Source organism: Eleginops maclovinus, chromosome 4 (assembly GCF_036324505.1).
Source record: "Eleginops maclovinus isolate JMC-PN-2008 ecotype Puerto Natales chromosome 4, JC_Emac_rtc_rv5, whole genome shotgun sequence".
Taxonomy (NCBI): Eukaryota; Metazoa; Chordata; class Actinopteri; order Perciformes; family Eleginopidae; genus Eleginops; species Eleginops maclovinus.
Genome location: NC_086352.1, coordinates 2,510,289 through 2,530,252, shown reverse-complemented (window position 1 = coordinate 2,530,252; position 19,964 = coordinate 2,510,289). Strand labels below are relative to the sequence as shown.

General features: G+C 42.0%; 1 protein-coding gene across 1 annotated transcript in view; it reads right to left on the bottom strand.

The window, feature by feature from the left end:
* The window catches only part of LOC134862710 (voltage-dependent T-type calcium channel subunit alpha-1I-like), a 225,623-nt gene that overhangs the window by 138,495 nt on the left and 67,164 nt on the right, over positions 1-19,964 (bottom strand). Inside the window, 1 exon segment of the mRNA XM_063880729.1 lies at positions 1,392-1,503. Coding sequence (XP_063736799.1) covers positions 1,392-1,503 — 112 coding nt within the window.

The following is a 19,964-nucleotide window of genomic DNA, read 5'->3' as shown; positions in this document are numbered from 1 at the left end:
AAGAAGAAGTACTAAACTGTGCCTGCTTGTGTTTCCTCTCTGGTGATGGTAGATACTTTGCATTGTGTGCACTTCTACTTCCCACAACGTGCTCATAGGGAGCCTGTTCTTGCGGGGGTGATACCGTATGTAAAATATGTATGGCTGTGAGGAGGAGGTGTGTAGATTTAGTCACGCATGTTTATAAGTGCTTCTCCGCAACATAGATGTATGTATGTGGAGCTTCTGATCAAATATACATGATCCTGCGTAACTAAGTAAACTTTATTTATAGGGCCCTTTAAAACAGAGCGGCAACAAAGTGCTTCCTGTGGGGAGAAAAACAATCCTCAGCCACGCTATAGTGACGCCATAACGCTCATGAAGGTCAAATTGTACGACAGACTGACTTGAAATCCAAGAGTCTGTATTGGATCCGATCTGTGGAAACCTTTAAGTAAAAGTAAGATAAGTAATGTCTGCATAACATGATCAATAAAGAGTACTGGTTAACGTCCCCCTTTATTGGTTTAAGACTAGGCTGCATTATTTGTTCAAATAAAAACTTGAGTAAAAGCAAATAAAATGTTACGATTACAACGATTTAAAGCCCGTTGAGAGCCGTCATTAGAAACCCAAAGTGTGTTTCCTAAAATCCTCTTCATTGCATCTCCTTCTTGCAGTCTGAAGGGATTGAAGGGATCATTACATTTGTAGTAAGGAAAACTGGTGGATCCAGGGATACCTCCAACCAACAACGCTTCTCCTTAGCACACTAAACAATATCCTCCTTTCATATTGTGTTAGCTGTAATTAGCCCTCTACATTTTCTACTCTTTAGTTCTGTTTTATTTTTCTATTTTGAGATGCTTCTGTTTGTATATGTTCTACTCTTTATGAGAAATGCCTTGTTTTTTATGCTGCTGTCACAAAAAATTGCCTAATTTGCGATCAATTAAGTCTATTAGCTGCGGTATTTACTGATGTTAGCATGGCCACAGTGGATATGTGTTTGAGGGGTTCATTAGGATTATCCTTTCGGGACCAATTCAACGACTATGAGCCTAAGAGACGCACTAGTGTATGAAAAACATTAATACAACATTTCACAAACTACCAAATAGTTATTACCATTAAGATAAAGAAAATAGTGGTCGCAGATACATGTGTGTATGTGTGTTTGTTTTGGTACACTTATGAGGACCAAGTATTAACAGACAACCCTTACCCTCCGAATGGCCCATACTTCATTGTGTGTGTGTGTGTGTGTGTGTGTGTGTGTGTGTGTGTGTGTGTGTGTGTGTGTGTGTGTGTGTGTGTGTGTGTGTGTGTGTGTGTGTGTGTGTGTGTGTGTGTGTGTGTGTGTGTGTGTGTGTGTGTGTGTGTGTGTGTGTGTGTGTGTGTGTGTTTACCTGCAGTATTTGGCAGCGTTTCGAGGAGCAGTCGATGTTCTCACACGGTTGGTACATCCCCAGGGTCACGCAGTTCAACAAGATCACCAACATACTGACTCGCTCGAACCACGTGGAGACAAGACAGTTAAGGAGAACAGCTCGGAGAGTGGAGACACAGAACAGCATATCAATCTGAGAAGACAAAGCACCGGTGATCATTCATTCATTCATTCATTCCTTTTTACTCCATTAATATCCTGTTCATCTCAGTGATGGGTGATGAGGGACAGGTGGTTCTGGGCTCATGCCTACGTTCAATAAGGAGGACAGTAAGAGGTGAGGATGAACAAAAACAGATCTATACTCAGGAGCTGTTTCAGTGCTTCAGATGAATAAAGTAGATAAGTGAAGAAGCCAGAACTTATGTCTATTACCAGTATAGAACGTGTATAATTTCACTGTAAAAGCTTTTAAAAATGGTCTAAATGTCACACCCTACAATCACATTCTGGCATCATGAGCTAAATCACATCCTTACCAATACTTCAAAGCGTTATGACTTTCCAAGGGTTATCATCAGCATAAAACTGCAGCAAATGTAACCCTGCAGGATCCAATTCATTCCCATAATGTCATCGTTTTAGAGTCTGCTGTTTCAGAGCCTGTCATGAATATATCTTTGGAGGTCTACCGTCTAAATGCGAGGTGTTGTTTGCAGCAGCAATAATCATAAACATACATAATGTGCAATGGTTACAACGTCTATTAAACCAGCAGTTTATATTCAACTGTATGGCTCCCTTGACACAGAATATTTCCCCGATGTGAACTCAGCAACCATGTACCATTTGAAAGTGGAAACGATGAAATACATCTTGTCCTATATATCGCAAAAAAGGTTAGAGAGGTCCCGCCTCTTATCCTATCACGTACGATGTGTTGGAGCGCTAGCCAATACAGGCGCGGGTGTTCCATAGTGATGTCACTATGTTCAGGAAGCAAACAAAGGAGTCCAAGGGAGCAGTTTCAAGCAGAGGCAGGGGGGAAGTGTGTGGGAGAGAAACTCCCTCTGGAGGGAACACAGGGATTTTAGCCTTTGCAGACCATTTACATGCACTACAACCCTTTAGAACACAGGAGAGGGAAAACCACAGAACGCATAATAGGGGCTCTTTACAAATCTTCTAAGACTGACGAAAGAGCTCCAACTATTGCTAATCTCAGTAATCACACAGTGGTGGATGGAAACACGCTTTTATGTCGCAGTTTCTTTTCTTTTCTCAAAGATTTGGTTAAAATGTGTAATACATTTGGTTGAAAACCTGGCTAGCGTGTCCTTGAGTGAGTCACTAAAACCTTTTTACCATAAGGCAGATCCTATTTCACTCTTTTACTCATAATTTCTGTTGCAGAACAAATATCTGCAGTCATGTTTTCAGAGTGCCACAGCAGGAGCAACACTTTAGAGGGAAGGTTAACAGAGCGAGCCGAACTTGCAAAAAGAGAAAAGGCGACAGAAACAAAGCAGCAGAGTGTGACGGAGTGATTCACTGTGCATTTTCTGTGTGTTTAGGGAGTGAGCGTGCTGCTCGGTTAACAGGCGTGTGAAGGAGGATGTTCTGTAATAGCCCTGGAGGTAAAATCCCTCCCCGAGGCTCTACAGCGGAGGATGCTGAAGCGCTCCCACCGGCAAATACAACACACAGCTGCAGGATCAGAGCACAATGTGGGGAAGGTTTTTAACAAATAGAAATCCCTGAAACGATACCCAACGTGTTTCTCTCAGCCTTGCATGAACCTTCAAAGAAAGCTGTTGATATCACAGCAGGTATAAAGATAGGCTGTGAGTGGGCAAAACACAAGACCTCGCACACACATGCAAACACCCACTCATCAACACATGAGCTGGAGAGTACGCAGATACGCACCTGTTTTAAGGCAGTGTTTTATTCCACTGTTTTTATACATAGTTTGCTAAGCCTCTGCAGCCAGGGGTGGTCCGTTGAGACCAAGCCCCCTAAAGTTTGCCGGATGTTGGAGCAACATTTCTATAGTGGCCAGAGTATGAACACCATTATATCCCTTTTTCATAAGGGTCCAAAAGGGGTGTATGTCGCATTGTTGTAGAAGACTGGGACTTGTTTGTTTTAATTGACAACAACAACAACAACAACAACAACAACAACAACTCTGTAGCTGTTGTGCACTTGATGATGAAGCCTTTGGATCCTTTCAAACACAACGCTCACACACACGGTAATCACACGCTAACACACTTGCATTGAGTCTTGCATTAAATCAACCGGTGTCAGCTGTTGTGATTTAGAGCGAGATGTTCGGCGCTGCAGGGAGGCCTGTTTGAAAGTAATGTCCTGCAGGTTAATAGCTGTAAAGCAGACGTGACGAAAGGTAAAGAGGAAGGATTTGTAATCGTCCAACCCCGACGACTATACCGCCAAACTAACATCACACACTGCGTTAATTCACAGCAGGATCCTTTTTTAATTGGGTTATATCTCTTAAATATAGCTGCAAAAAGCACTGGCTGTCACATTCTGGCTTTTGAATCCACAGTGGGGGGTAAATGAGACATGCATACACTACATATGTGCCCCTCCCACTATGATATTTAATATGGAAATGACAGAAACTGTAGGAAGTTTATAAAAACATCTCAGACATCCACTATCTATAGGACGTTAATGAGCTAGACAATGGTGAGGCTAGGCTGCACAATATTTGATTCCCTTTGTGTGAAATGGTTGAAAATGTGTGGTTTTTATAAAAGGTATGACCCCAAAACAATATCAGTCAATCGTCGCTGATCCACAGCTCCTTCCCTCATCCAGTTTGATGCATTTGCTGTTGCCATTGGATATTTCCAGGCTTAGTTCGACTTAACGCTGCATAAAACATTTGGAGGGTGACTGAGATAAAGGCAACACACCTGTGCAGTAAGTCCAAGCAATTAAAGAACAGAAACAAACTGCTTCTTTTCGAGGTAAAAACCTGAGAGTGTTTTTAGTCTGACAGATCCATCAAATGAGCAGAAGCAAGTGATGATCCTACTAAAATATGTTTGGATGTATTTGTAAAAAAGAGGAAATGAGAAATAAAGGTGTAGCTTCATTTAAGGCGTTTAGTTTTTTGTGCAGAAACTAAAAACTGCTAAATGTGATTGTTTGTGTGTAAAGTGTCTCGGTTGAAAGACATTTTTGAAATAAAAATAGTGTTTTTCTTCATTGAAATCGACTAAAATCACTTTGAAATCCTCACAAACAGATTGGCCTCTCCAGTAGTATTGTGTGCAGCCCTTCCTAACGAGGACAGCAATCATCCTCAGGTGTCACCGAGTCCCTGCGGCACCCAAACGCTGCAGGTGCACCCTTTAATGTGGATATATTATATCATAGCGTGGCTGCGAAAAACTGCAGGTCAGCGCTTTCTTATCTCTCCAGTCTGAGTAATGATGACAGCCTTTGAGCTCATGCTTTAAGGATTATCTCAGGGTTATTGCCACTGCCAAATGCATGCTTTGAAAATGGCATCTCTGAGCTGCCATAGACCTCCGGATAGGGTTCATTTTATATCCTGAGGTTGAGCACATCATACCGGATAATTAAAAGGCACTGACAGCAAAGATTTAAGGCAGCAATAAGGAACAGCGTGTAAAAGGGATCCTATTATGCTTCCCTGAAGAGTGTTATGTAGGTTTCAGTGCATGTAAATGGTCTGCATCTGATAAAACACGTCTTTTTGAACATTAAGGCATGGATACATTAGAGTAGAGCCAATAAATATGAATATATACCTGAAAAGGAGCACAATATATCTTCTTTAAAGGAGCAATAATACAAATGTTGTTCAACCAACACTCCAACCCCAAAGACATACAGTGAAAACCTGAAGAAAAAAGAAGCATTTCTGAAGAAAATCCATTCAAATGAATCATTTCAGCCCTTAGACATTTTCCTGGCAGCCTATCTTTGCGTTTAGCCTCTCATGCTCAACGTATACATGAGCTGCTTTTAACAATGTGCCAGCGTCTGTTTTTCTGAGTCAATTAGTGTCCTTTTTTTACACCACAGACACATACTGCAAATCAACACCTGGAGATGGAGAATGAAGTGAAATTCAAAGCTCTATTTCAGAAGATTAACTGAGAAATCGTTTTATTGAACTAGAGTTTCACCCACGGAAAAGCTTTAACCTTTTTCCTTTTTTTAAAACCAGCGAGTGATTCCGAAGCGGGGAAGTGTTTTTCAGCATGCTCCGCTTCATCCCTACAGTGCCTGTCACTCAGCGCTGGAACACCTACAGTATTTCAATACGGGCCCCCGAGCAGCTCTATTAAAATAGCTGCGAGTGTAGAGAGACTTTCTGACAGCTTTCTGATGAATCCCTGCATTTTTGTGTACTTAGGGTGTTCCCTTTTGTCACTGGCAAGGTAAAACAGCTTTCAAAACAGTATTTAAGTCATTCTGGGACACACAATGCATCCAATTCAGTATTTTAGCACTTCCAGTCCCCTCGTCTGGAGGTCAATGGTTTTCTAAATGTGTTTTTGGTTGTTATCCTAAAAAAAGGTCTGTGGTTAACACAAGATGCTATATAGCCTAACGTTAGCCGCATTTAGCTTAGCGGTGGTAATGTGAAGTCATGTGACTGTGCTGTAGTTCCTTTATAGCCCAACATTAGCCGCATTTAGCTTAGCGGTGGTGACGTGAAGTCATGTGACCGTGCTGTAGTTCCTTTATAGCCCAACATTAGCCTCCTTTAGCTTAGCGGTGGAGACGTGAAGTCATGTGACCGTGCTGTAGTTCTTTATAGCCTAACATTAGCCTCCTTTAGTTTAGCGGTGGTGACGTGAAGTCATGTGACTGTGCTGTAGTTCCTTTATAGCCTCACGTTAGCTTTTTACTTCTGAAATCAGAAAGGGGTGTAAATATGTGGAGATTATCCCGCTGAACTAAACGTGTCAGCATCATAAACGTTTGTTTGACGGATTATTTTCTGCAATAATCCCGAAATTGGACGGGGAAATCCCATCGTTTTTTGTCGAGGGACGCCCTTTCAAAGCTCTCTTCCTTTCCTCCCACCCACGTCTTCACTACACCACTAAAATTGTTGCTCCAATTCCCAAATATATGAGACAGACTGATAATACAATGCTTAACAGTCTTTAAAAGATCATTTAGCTCAGTTGCATCAGACAGCTGGCAGGAAATAAACCCACGATTTAAAAAAAGGGCGCAGATAAAACTAAAAAAGACATGGCATCAGAGACCATTACCCACAAGATTTCTCTGTGTGGGGAAAAGCATCATCGTGACGGAAAGCTGGAGAGAGCTCGGAGGCTGGAAGTTGGAGGCAGCGGGGGCCGAATGAATTCTTAATACCTCCCCTGCGTGGCGTCACTCTCTCTAACCTCCACCGCTCTCTGACTTTCTCTCCTTCCCTCGCTTGGTTTTTATTGTTTCCAAAGAGACGAGCGGGAGGCAAATGACCTCCGGTTTCCATGGCGACCAAAACTAAAAAAATAAATAAAATGTAAGTAAATGGAGTCGAAGAGCGAGAAGAGAGAGAGAGGGAGAAAGAGAGGGAAGTCGTTTGGTTTTGGGCGATTTTGTTTCCCTGAGTGAAACCCCACCACCTCATGAGGAGTCTCTCTGTGTTCATTTCACTTTTAATAAATCAGGAGGAGCTCTGTAGAGGGGTGACGAGTTTCTGTAGTGGACCCTGAAGGCAGAATGTTTACCAAATACCAAAAATCAATGGGATATTACAATTGGATTTTGGATTACTGCAGAAAATAATCTGTGTCAAACAAATGTAAATGGCAGGATGATCTCCACGTGTTAACACCACTTTGCTACACTAGCTGGTTCCCCTTCCCCTAGTTTTTGAATATATCATATCATAATAAAGCCTAAACGTTATGCTAAGCTAAGCTAGGCTAGGCTAACACCGACTACTCAACACAGAGACGTACAGATCTGGATTTCTTATTCCCAGTATTTCTGAAAATATTGACGTATTCCTTCAGCTTTGTCCCTTTTCTGAATGTATTTGTAGTGAAATAAAGCAGTATAACCAAAGGGATGTTATTTATTACCGCCGTGTTTTGCAAAAGGAAGACTGTCTCCTTTGGATTTCTTGCTGAGCTTGCATCTTAATGGCAGTTGATTTTTTTTTTTTGCCAAGCTTGATGTTGTCAGCCCTCAGCACATTCTGCACCACACATACTGCTTTCGTCTTCATTTTGTATTCCTTCTGTACACATCCATCTCACCTTAAACTGATCTCACTTTCCCGTCCCTCCTTCAGTTACTCTACTATCCCTCCCTCGATCTCCTCCATCACTGTTAAATGTTCAGCGAGCCGGCAGGTCTTTTCTCTTTCCTGGAATTCTCCATCAGGGGTTCTTCGATCCTGTACAGCTGACTGGATAAAGAGAGGGTGGAGTGTGTGTGTGAGGGGGGTTGATGGTGATGGTGTGTGTGTGTGTGTGTGTGTGTGTGTGTGTGTGTGTGTGTGTGTGTGTGTGTGTGTGTGTGTGTGTGTGTGTGTGTGTGTGTGTGTGTGTGTGTGTGTGTGTGTGTGTGTGTGTGTGTGTTGGACAGCAGCAAATGTCATGGGATATCACACGGTAATGCTTCACAGCATCTCATGTCAGCTCCTCTTTTCCCTAAGCTGTCAGGTCAGAGAAGCACACACACACACACACACACACACACACACACACACACACACACACACACACACACACACACACACACACACACACACACACACACACACACACACACACACACACACACACACACACACACACACACACACGTGAATGGTAAAGGTTATGTGGACGGCTGTCAGGATGGCGCTAACAACAGAAGCTAATATATTCTGATGTTGTATCGGCTCTCTTAATTAGATTGTGACTGACGTTGTTCAGCTGTGTGAACTGAAGCTTCTAAACTCTGTGTCCTTCCCCCTGCAACATTAGGATTATTCCTATTGAATGATAAAACCATCACTCACAGATTGCCAGCATCGACATAGTCTTTGTATCATCTGCTAGCTGTAAGCTAAAGCTAACTCAGTCAGTCAGCATGTTGGAGTCTTAGATTTGAATGTGTAAAGCCTTCATCTGCCAGAAAATTGCTTAACATGTATCACGGGAAGGTATCAATAACAAGGCATTTTGCAGATATAGACCCTCAGAGCCTGGTCTCACAAAAAAAACTGCAATGGAATAAACACTTTGAAGCTAAATCCAATCAACGCCTTGTAAGCGTTTTACCATTGATTCCTCCAGGAAATAGACACAAATACAATCCATACCATATCCTCTGAGGCTCATTCCCTCTATCAATCAATGCCAAAAACTCTGAGTAGCCATCAACTCCTAAACTCCAGTTAACCGTCCACCGCATCAACTGAAGGAAAACACGAAGTAATAAACATGAAGAAAGAGAGAGAGACCGTACATGTGGCTCTAACACTCAGGGGGTTACCAACACATGGGCCCGAGCATACAGGGCTTCATACTGACTCTACTTCATTATCAGGAACACACTATTGTGCAAATAGCACAAGAAGGTCCATTAAAGGCGGGATAAAAGAGAGATGGAGGGGTTGAACAAATACAGGACTGCAGGGCACTGGCCTTCATGTCCTGTGGGAAGCCAAAAGCAGTAGGAGTAGGAGTGAGATCACGTAATAGACAGGGATTTCTAAAATGCAAAAACAGGCAGTGCAAATGTTGGTTTGGAGAAATGCCAAGACATGAATGGACGCAATAGACTTGAGTAAAAGAACCCTCTCTGTGTGACATAGGAAGGTATCAGGAGGAAGAGCTGGAGAAACAACTCTCAGACAGACCGTCGACAAGACAAGCCTTCACACAGTGTCACCGCCATAAACCAGAACACCCTGCCTCCTCCCCCACTCTGCACTTTGTGTGCCAACAATCTAGATCTGCGTTTGTAGAGACGCCTGTCTCAGGACTTTTATATAAGCAGATATATGTCTTGCTGTGAACAGTAGTTTAAAGTCTATCCTATCTTATCTTGACAGCGTTCTCAGCAAATGCAATGCTTTAAAGTGAGCATAATATTCCCTTTATTTAGAAAGGTCAAAGGTCAGGGGTCAGCAACAGGGCATCAGCTGTTTAAGGGCCCTTATTCTCTTTCCTAGGGTTTTCCCTTCCTTTCAGTGTGTTCTACTGTATAGGTTGAGTGCATGTAAATGGTCTGCAAAGGCTAAAATTCCTGTGTCCCCTCCGCCTGAAACGCCTCCATTGGACACCTTTGGTTACTTCCGAAACACAGTGACATCACTATGGAACACTCGCTCTTCTATTGGATATTGCCTCCAACATAGGCCAAGAGACGGGACATCGCTGAGCGGTCAACCAATCACAACAGAGCCGACCGGCTAACCAATCAGAGCAGACTGGGCTCGTTAAGTCTCTGAATTGACCTTAAGTATGAATATGTTTATAAATCCTAAAGTGGAAATGCATGTTTGCAAGACATGGAACAGGAGTACAAAATGAAATAAATAATCAAACCTCTGCAGTGTGTGTTAAGAACACACTATATACAATAAGTTCTTCTCCTCTGATGGTTTTTCCACCGCTGCATTCCTCAAGTACTTCCCTGTTGCTGTGGCAACCAGCGCTGCAAAAATATGAGAAAAGCCTCTGTTGTGTTTGATGTGTGTGTGTGTGTGTGTGTGTGTGTGTGTGTTTAGGTTTGTGTGTTTAAGTTTGTGTGTGTGCATTTGCATTGTGTACAACACACATTTCGGCCAATTAAATGCATCCGTTCGATACCTTGATGAGGAATCCGTTCTGTGGAGACTTACTGAAGGTTTAGCTTGCTTCGACAGGGCCACACTATAGTTCCAACATGTGTTGTTAATCGTTTAATATAAGGAACAACACTTAGGTTTTAGCTCATTTGATGCTACAAGCCCAAACTGCATGCAGACACACATTGAAACACACCGAGGTACGGTAGACAAACTGCAGCGACAGGGAGGACAGAAGGAAAGAGATTAGGTTCACTCGTTAACCAACAGCTGCCAACATGGTGTCTTTAAGGAGCGAGACACGAAGTGGCAGGGAAATACTGGGATTTTCTGTGCTTTCTGACTTCCCCTTCCCTCCCTTTCTCGTTCTCTCCTCTGTGATGTAGCTTGGTGGTAATGTGATGCGGACCTTAAGTGTGTAGGTTTCCTCTCCTGCCCACGGACACTGTTGGAAACTATTTCCGTCCTCTGGCACTGCCAGGGTTGTGTAACTAAGCAAACACCGGAGGAACACACTGACCGCCAACTACACAAATACTGATAGAGCCTGAGCAAACCCAGACCAGTGGGAAATAAATACAACACAGTAAAAAGCTGAGATATACATTTTGCCATCAATCTGAAACAACATCTGTACATTTCTTATGCACAATACAGCGGAGCATGAATGAGTCCTTAAACTGTGAAGTGAGTTAGCATTCGACTCTTTGATCTGCAAGTCAACACATTTTTGGACTTGTTTTTGGTTTTTATCCTGAAATAAGGTCTGTGTTTAACAAATGCTGAAGAAAATGTAATGGTGGGATATAATAGAGGAATCAGTAAATACCCCACTGGTAAAAAAATGTGTTGGTTGCTAACAAGTGTCTGAAGGAGATGACTTAACGTCATCACACCCAACATTAGCCGCCTCTGTCTTAGCGGTGGTGACGTGAAGTCATGTGACCGTGCTGTAGTTCCTTTATAGCCCAACATTAGCCTCCTTTAGCTTAGCGGTGGGGACGTGAAGTCATGTGACCGTGCTGTAGTTCCTTTATAGCCCAACATTAGCCTTCTTTAGCTTAGCGGTGGAGACGTGAAGTCATGTGACCGTGCTGTAGTTCCTTTATAGCCCAACATTAGCCTCCTTTTGCTTAGCGGTGGTGAGGTGAAGTCATGTGACCGTGCAGTAGTTCCTTTATAGCCCAACATTAGCCTCCTTTAGCTTAGCGGAGGTGACGTGAAGTCATGTGACCGTGCTGTAGTTCCTTTATAGCCCAACATTAGCCTCCTTTTGCTTAGCGGTGGTGAGGTGAAGTCATGTGACCGTGCAGTAGTTCCTTTATAGCCCAACATTAGCCTCCTTTAGCTTAGCGGTGGAGACGTGAAGTGATTTTAATTTGTGGAAAGGATCCTGCTCATAAATGTCTGTTTGCCACAAATATAATTTCCTGCAATCATCCAGAAATCCATTGGAAAAATTCCTGTTGCTTTTTGTAAAAGGGGAACCCTGCAAGGCTTACTTCCTAGCCAAACTACAAACCTATGTAATCATTGCACTACTTAAAACTTAAAACAGTCATATTTGTTTTTCAATGCAGAATACATAGCTACCTAAATTAGAAAGTGTAACCAGAAGAAATGATTTACATGAAACTGGAGATAGAGAAGGCAAATGATAGCACAAAGCTTTATAATAAAGACATGTGAATAGAAGGTCTAGCTCACAAAGTTTACATTTCAACAAGAATTGAATCTTTACAAAGTCAAATCCTGTCCAATCCTTAATTCTGCAGCCACTTTCTCTCCGTCACATTTTGCTCAAATCTCTAGCTTTCTATGTATCTCTGTGTGGGAAGGACTTACACTTCAGTTGTTGAATGACTCATTGAGGATGCTCCGTCCTCTGCCTTTTCTCTACTGTTTGCCAACATCATCATTTGGTCGAAACATGGTGACAAATTAATATTTAAGATCTCAACAAGAGGAACAAGGAGTGGTATCTGCAGGGAAGAGTGTCACTTCCAGCAGGGACTAGATGATTCCTAAATTGAGACGCCAATTGCGTTTCACAGAACACATGTACACAAACACACACACACACAACACATTAAAACATGCCAGTCAACGGTTCCCACGATACAACCACGCAGAGAGCAATCATTACAAGCTGGTGTTAATGACAGACTAATAGCTGTCATTTACCAAACGAGAGAGAATGACTTCATTTGCGTCCGTGCCTCGAGGTTTATTATCATGGTCCGGTCCAAAGAATGCATTATCAGTCATGTGTGTGGTCTATAGATTGGACCTTTTAGTTGGATCAGCAGGAGAGGACTCTTTAAAGTAGAGACACTACATACTGATATACACCTGAACATCAGCAGGAGAGGACTCTTTAAAGTAGAGACACTACATACTGATATACACCTGAACATCAGCAGGAGAGGACTCTTTAAAGTAGAGACACTACATACTGATATACACCTGAACATCAGCAGGAGAGGACTCTTTAAAGTAGAGACACTACATACTGATATACACCTGAACATCAGCAGGAGAGGACTCTTTAAAGTAGAGATCACCTGATCATCAGCAGGAGAGGACTCTTTAAAGTAGAGACGCTACATACTGATATACACCTGAACATCAGCAGGAGAGGACTCTTTAAAGTAGAGACTCTACATACTGATATACACCTGAACATCAGCAGGAGAGGACTATTTAAAGTAGAGACACTACATACTGATATACACCTGAACATCAGCAGGAGAGGACTCTTTAAAGTAGAGACACTACATACTGATATACACCTGAACATCAGCAGGAGAGGACTCTTTAAAGTAGAGACGCTACATACTGATATACACCTGAACATCAGCAGGAGAGGACTCTTTAAAGTAGAGACACTACATACTGATATACACCTGAACATCAGCAGGAGAGGACTCTTTAAAGTAGAGACTCTACATACTGATATACACCTGAACATCAGCAGGAGAGGACTCTTTAAAGTAGAGACTGTTAAAATAACACACAGGTCTGAGTGAACTCAAATACTTTGACAACATATAAAAACATGTGTACGGGAACCGTCTGTGTTAATTACTGGGTCTGCAGTTCTTTGAAGGCTGCAGATCACCTTGGACTAACATTTACCTTTTCACACACACACACACACACACACACACACACACACACACACACACACACACACACACACACACACACACACACACACACACACACACACACACACACACACACACACACACACACCGCTCTACAGGAGGCAGTGGGTTATTTCGGCACCCGCAGGCCCAGTGGGCGATGCCAAGCTGACAATAATATGTATCGGCAGCAACCAGCAGGAAGGCAGAGCAGCAGTACATGACATCAACAGCACGGGCTGTCTGGACTGGAGTGTGTGTGTGTGTGTGTGTGTGTGTGTGTGTGTGTGTGTGTGTGTGTGTGTGTGTGTGTGTGTGTGTGTGTGTGTGTGTGTGTGTGTGTGTGTGTGTGTGTGTGTGTTGGGGGTTTAATGATTTAATTTATAAATTAAATCTGGTTGTTATGTGGTCTTATTATTAAGGTGGTTTAGTTGTTCATTTTGAATAAAAGATTAACTCATTTCAAGATGCTGATGCAATTATAATTAAAATGCCTCGCTACTTTCTTCCAAACTGTGATCCATGTGACTTGGCACTGGGTTTGGGTACTAAAAAACTGTTATTTTGAGTGGAGCTAAATTGTCAGAGGTTCTGATGTGAAGTCATAAAAGTAGTGAGAACCAATTAATATAGCTTGTAACATGATACTTAAAAAAACAAATGGAGTACTTTTACTCCACTACATGTATTTAATCCCTTTAGTTGCTAGGCAGATTAGGATTAATGAAGGTAAATATAATCTCCCTTAATTCAGACTTTAGTTCCCCTGCAGTAAATCCAGCAGCTACCCTGCAGTATACAAAGCCATTCAAACTAGCTGCACCTTTACCAGCTCTGAGAACACTTTAATGATCAATCATTATAAAACATATCAGAGATATTATTCTGAAATGGACCAATCAGACAATGACTACTTTTACTGTCACTACTTTAAGTACATTTAGAGGAGAGTACTTTCTACTTTCACTGGAGGAACATTTAGAATACTTTCACTGTGACAGAGTATTCCTACACTCTGGTACTTCTACTTTACTCAAGTACAAGACCTGAGTACTTCTACTTTACTCAAGTACAAGACCTGAGTACTTCTACTTTACTCAAGTACAAGACCTGAGTACTTCTACTTTACTCAAGTACAAGACCTGAGTACTTCTACTTTACTCAAGTACAAGATCTGAGTACTTCTACTTTACTCAAGTACAAGATCTGAGTACTTCTACTTTACTCAAGTACAAGACCTGAGTACTTCTACTTTACTCAAGTAGAAGACCTGAGTACTTCTACTTTACTAAAGTACAAGATCAGTGTACTTCTACTTTACTCAAGTACAAGACCTGAGTACTTCTACTTTTACTCAAGTACAAGATCTGAGTACTTCTACTTTACTCAAGTACAAGATCTGAGTACTTCTACTTTACTCAAGTACAAGACCTAAGTACTTCTACTTTACTCAAGTAGAAGACCTGAGTACTTCTACTTTACTAAAGTACAAGATCAGTGTACTTCTACTTTACTCAAGTACAAGACCTGAGTACTTCTACTTTTACTCAAGTACAAGACCTGAGTACTTCTACTTTACTCAAGTACAAGACCTGAGTACTTCTACTTTACTCAAGTACAAGATCTGAGTACTTCTACTTTACTCAAGTACAAGATCTGAGTACTTCTACTTTACTCAAGAACAAGATCTGAGTACTTCTACTTTACTCAAGTACAAGACCTGAGTACTTCTACTTTTACTCAAGTACAAGACCTGAGTACTTCTACTTTACTCAAGTACAAGACCTGAGTACTTCTACTTTACTCAAGTACAAGACCTGAGTACTTCTACTTTACTCAAGTACAAGACCTGAGTACTTCTACTTTACTCAAGTACAAGATCTGAGTACTTATACTTTACTCAAGTACAAGACCTGAGTACTTATACTTTACTTGAGTACAAGACGTGAGTACTTCTACTTTACTCAAGTACAAGATCTGAGTACTTATACTTTACTCAAGTACAAGATCTGAGTACTTCTACTTTACTCAAGTACAGATCTGAGTACTTCTTCCACCTCTGCCTATCGACCAGGTGCTAATAGCTTGAAAGACCTTCCCTGATTTGAAGGTGTAGCTGTGAAGCCATTTCTACACACCCGAAGAGATCCTTAGACAAAGCTCAATGATCCACTGCTGTCAGCCGAGGGGGTTCCAAAAAAACACAAGCCAAAGCACATCTATCTAACTAACCTCTTCAACCCGTACCGTCCACCTGAAGGCTCATAGAAGCATTGATGTTCCTCTTGAGTTGTTGATCGCTTTGTTTTAAACTAATGGCTTTTATATTAGAGATAATCACGACAGGTCGCAGAGGTCAAGGCAAAAGTGGGGTGTTACTGATGCATGAACACAAACAATATGAAGGTTAACCCAACTTTTTTGGGCCTTGAGGCTAAAAGAAGCATCAATACTGTTATCACACACATACCAAGAGAATAAGATACTACTCTAGGTTACCGATGTCAAAGTATTCCATATCTTTACCTCTTCTCTCATGCCTACAGATGTTAGACTGCACTCCCACCAATGAAATTCAGCAGATCATTCTGGAAAAAGGTCCGCTCTGTTTCATGGCCCTCTGAAATTGTATTAAGCTAACCAATTTGTCATGCTGGCTCCAAACGGCAGTAAGAAGTGGGACTTATAGATGTTACAGAACAGTTAACTGGGAAAAAGGTTGGCCATTAAAAAAAATGAACTGCAGCTTCAGCCGAGGAACAACTTGTCTATTCAGTGAAATGGGATCGTCCAAATGATGGGTACGAAAGGGTTCATTCCCAAACAACTGATCTCCATTTTTAGAGATTTGAAGACGGACTGATAATACAGATACAAAAGAGTGGTGCAGGAATGAGTCTTGAAACCTAAAAATGTGTCTGCATTTCAGCACTTCCTGTCCCCTCGTCTGGAGCTCAATGGTTTTCTAAATGTGTTTTTGGTTGTTATCCTGAAAAAGGAGGAAGAAGAAGAAGCTTCACAGCCCAACATTAGCCTCCTATAGCTTAGCGGTGGTGAGGTGAAGTCATGTGACCGTGCTGTAGTTCCTTTATATCCCAACATTAGCCTCCTATAGCTTAGCGGTGGTGAGGTGAAGTCATGTGACCGTGCTGTAGTTCCTTTATAGCCCAACATTAGCCTCCGTTAGCTTAGCGGTGGAGACGTGAAGTCATGTGACCGTGCTGTAGTTCCTTTATAGCCCAACATTAGCCTCCGTTAGCTTAGCGGTGGAGACGTGAAGTCATGTGACCGTGCTGTAGTTCCTTTATAGCCCAACATTAGCCTCCGTTAGCTTAGCGGTGGAGACGTGAAGTCATGTGACCGTGCTGTAGATCCTTTATAGCCCAACATTAGCCTCCGTTAGCTTAGCGGTGGAGACGTGAAGTCATGTGACCGTGCTGTAGTTCCTTTATAGCCCAACATTAGCCTCCTATAGCTTAGCAGTGGTGAGGTGAAGTCATGTGACCGTGCTGTAGTTCCTTTATAGCCCAACATTAGCCTCCGTTAGCTTAGCGGTGGAGACGTGAAGTCATGTGACCGTGCTGTAGTTCCTTTATAGCCCAACATTAGCCTCCGTTAGCTTAGCGGTGGAGACGTGAAGTCATGTGACCGTGCTGTAGATCCTTTATAGCCCAACATTAGCCTCCGTTAGCTTAGCGGTGGGGACCTGAAGTCATGTGACCGTGCTGTAGTTCCTTTATAGCCCAACATTATTTTCTTTTCCTCTGACAATTAACTTATAATTACAAATAAAATAATGTTCATAGCCTGGAAGAGTCCTGAAAGATGAATATAAATAGAAAATAAATCAATATTTTATGTTACGGTATCAAAACTATTCGTTATGTTTAATTATGTGCTGCTTTTAAATGAAGCATTGAAATATTTACTGTGTTTTGTAAATTATATATAATAAGATGTCTACATGCCAAACATACGGTATGTATTTATTTGTTTACAGCTAGATGTTGTACAGGTTCGGAAAAACCTAAAGCAATCACACCAACAAGGCCCCGCGTCTCTGTTCCTCTAAGATTGACAGGGATTAGTCGCGCTTTGTTTTGCCTGCTGTCACTAGCAATCACTAACAACACACACACACACACACACACACACACACACACACACACACACACACACACACACACACACACACACACACACACACACACACACACACACACACACACACACACACAGACACACACAACCCGTTTTATCCACACCGCATGCACGACTGCACACAATGATATGCATGGATGCTCTTATTCTCCCTGTCCCTCACACGTTAATGAATGTAAATGCAAGAAAAAAAAAGGTTTTACACAATCTCTTTTTCACACAACGTCCTACACGCACACACACACACACACACACACACACACACACACACACACACACACACACACACACACACACACACACACACACACACACACACACACACACACATTCAGAGGGATTTCCTCTTTGGAGCTTCTTCATTTTCTGCGTCACACCACTCTGTCAACATTTCAGAGCGAGGTTAAACAAATGTGATTCAGTCTTTGTTATTTCAGTATATTACCAAATCAGAAATGTCTGTTTAAGAGCATATTAAATAAACTGTGTGAAAGAGAGACAGGAAATGAAGCCGTGAAGAAGAGAAACAAGTTCAAAATGAATATCAAAACTAAAAAATTGGAATTGAAAATGTAAAATACCAACTTAGATATCGGACGAAGGGAGTGGAAGTAAAGTGCAAAGGACAGATCCCTGTATGCAGCCATTCCACTGCTTTAACAGATAGGTACATTGACATTAGCATAGTGATTAACAGCCACATTATCATAATGATTAATACCAGCATTACCATAAGCACAGCTGCCGGGAGAGCATGGGGGAGAGCCAGAGACAGACAAGGCAATATAAAAAGGAGTCTGAGAAATAATCATTTGGAGCGGCAGAAGGAACCGAAGAGGTCTTTCTCCACATCACAGCTGCTGACGGCGAATCATTCCCCATAAATATAATTACCATTCATTCATGCTGCATGTCCAGCTATGGGAAGGGGTCTCCCAAAGAAAGGTGAGTTATATTTGCTCTAACAACGCAGACACAACTCGTGTCAACCTGAAGGAAATCCTGACTGTTACTCAGAGGAAGAAGAAGAACATCCTTTACTTAAAGGGGCCCGACTCTGCTCCTTGGGCTTTTCCTTCTCATGTCGTGTACGTTTTTGTGCATGTAAATACGTCTGTATCATCGTGACATCGATATGGAAAACTGTGCTTTTATTTGCTAGCGCTCCAATACATTGTATGTGAGGCTAAGGGGGCGGGACATCTCTAAGAGGTTGTCCAATCACATGTAAACATGTCACCATAGAGCCAAAAGTACAAATATGAACCTGGGATATACAGGAAATGTTCTCTTTAAGTACAAATACATTACGTGAAATGCTCCAATGCAAGATGAAGGAGTAATAGTTCAGATGTATTGTGAGCAGAACGAACGTAAAGCCTCAAAGGTCACTCAGAAAAGTGGCCTCCATATGTGCTATGAGTTAGTGTTTGTATGAGATGTTTAGATGGTTAATTAGAATCAGAATACCTTCTTTATAGCAGGGGGGATTTGGTTTCTTGATAGGTTGAGATTAAAGTACATAACATAAGAAGGTTAATGAAAAATGTAGAAAATGTTGTTGCATCAAGTTGAAAAGTAAACATCGATAATTGAAGTCTTTCTTTCTCAACGTTTTATAAAATATTGGATATTTTCACCTTTTTGTACCATAAACTATTTTTCCGCTGGTTTATTCCTTTGAGACACTTTGAGTTCACATGCTTTTGAATGCAAAATAGCATCTGAAAGGTAACCAAAGCTTTAAAATATGTGTTGTTTACTGGAGTGCAGAAGTATAAAGTAGAATTGAACTTCTTCAGTTAAGTGCAAGGTCCAGCAGTGGCTCAGTAAGTAGGGGCTTGGACTGGGAATCGTAGGGTCGCCGGTTCAAGTCCCCGAACAGACTTGAAATATGGAAAGTGGACTGCTACATGGAGAGGTCCCAGTTCACCTCTGCTGTGGTGTCATTGAGCAAGGCACCGGACACCTCCAATCCCCGTTGCTCCCCGGGCGCTGCACAATAGCTGCCCACTGCTCCTAGTACTAGGGTGGGTTAAATGCAGAGGACCAATTTCACTGTGTGTGCTCTGCTGTGTGCATGTATGTGACTAATAAAGAGGGTTTCATCCTCCCATTCTATCTACAAGTCCTTCAAGATTGCACTTTCTATAAAAAAAGCTAGTTCTCCCTGTTGGTCTTTTTATTATTGACTATTTACATTTCTCTGACTTCTACCATCTTCCCAGGTGATGTTTTCAGACAGCGAGTGTTTGCCTCTGCCGCCTCCGCTGTCTTCGGTGTAAATACGGCGGAGGATGTGCCACCGGTGTCCGCGGACGGAGGGCGGCCGCTGCTTCTCTTGTGTCAACGCGCAAGACTCTGAAAGTTTCAGATGATTCACCTTCTTCACCTTGCTTCCTGTGTGAGTGTGGTAACCAAAGGAGCTACAGCAAGTTGCACGACACAGGAGCTGATTCAACCG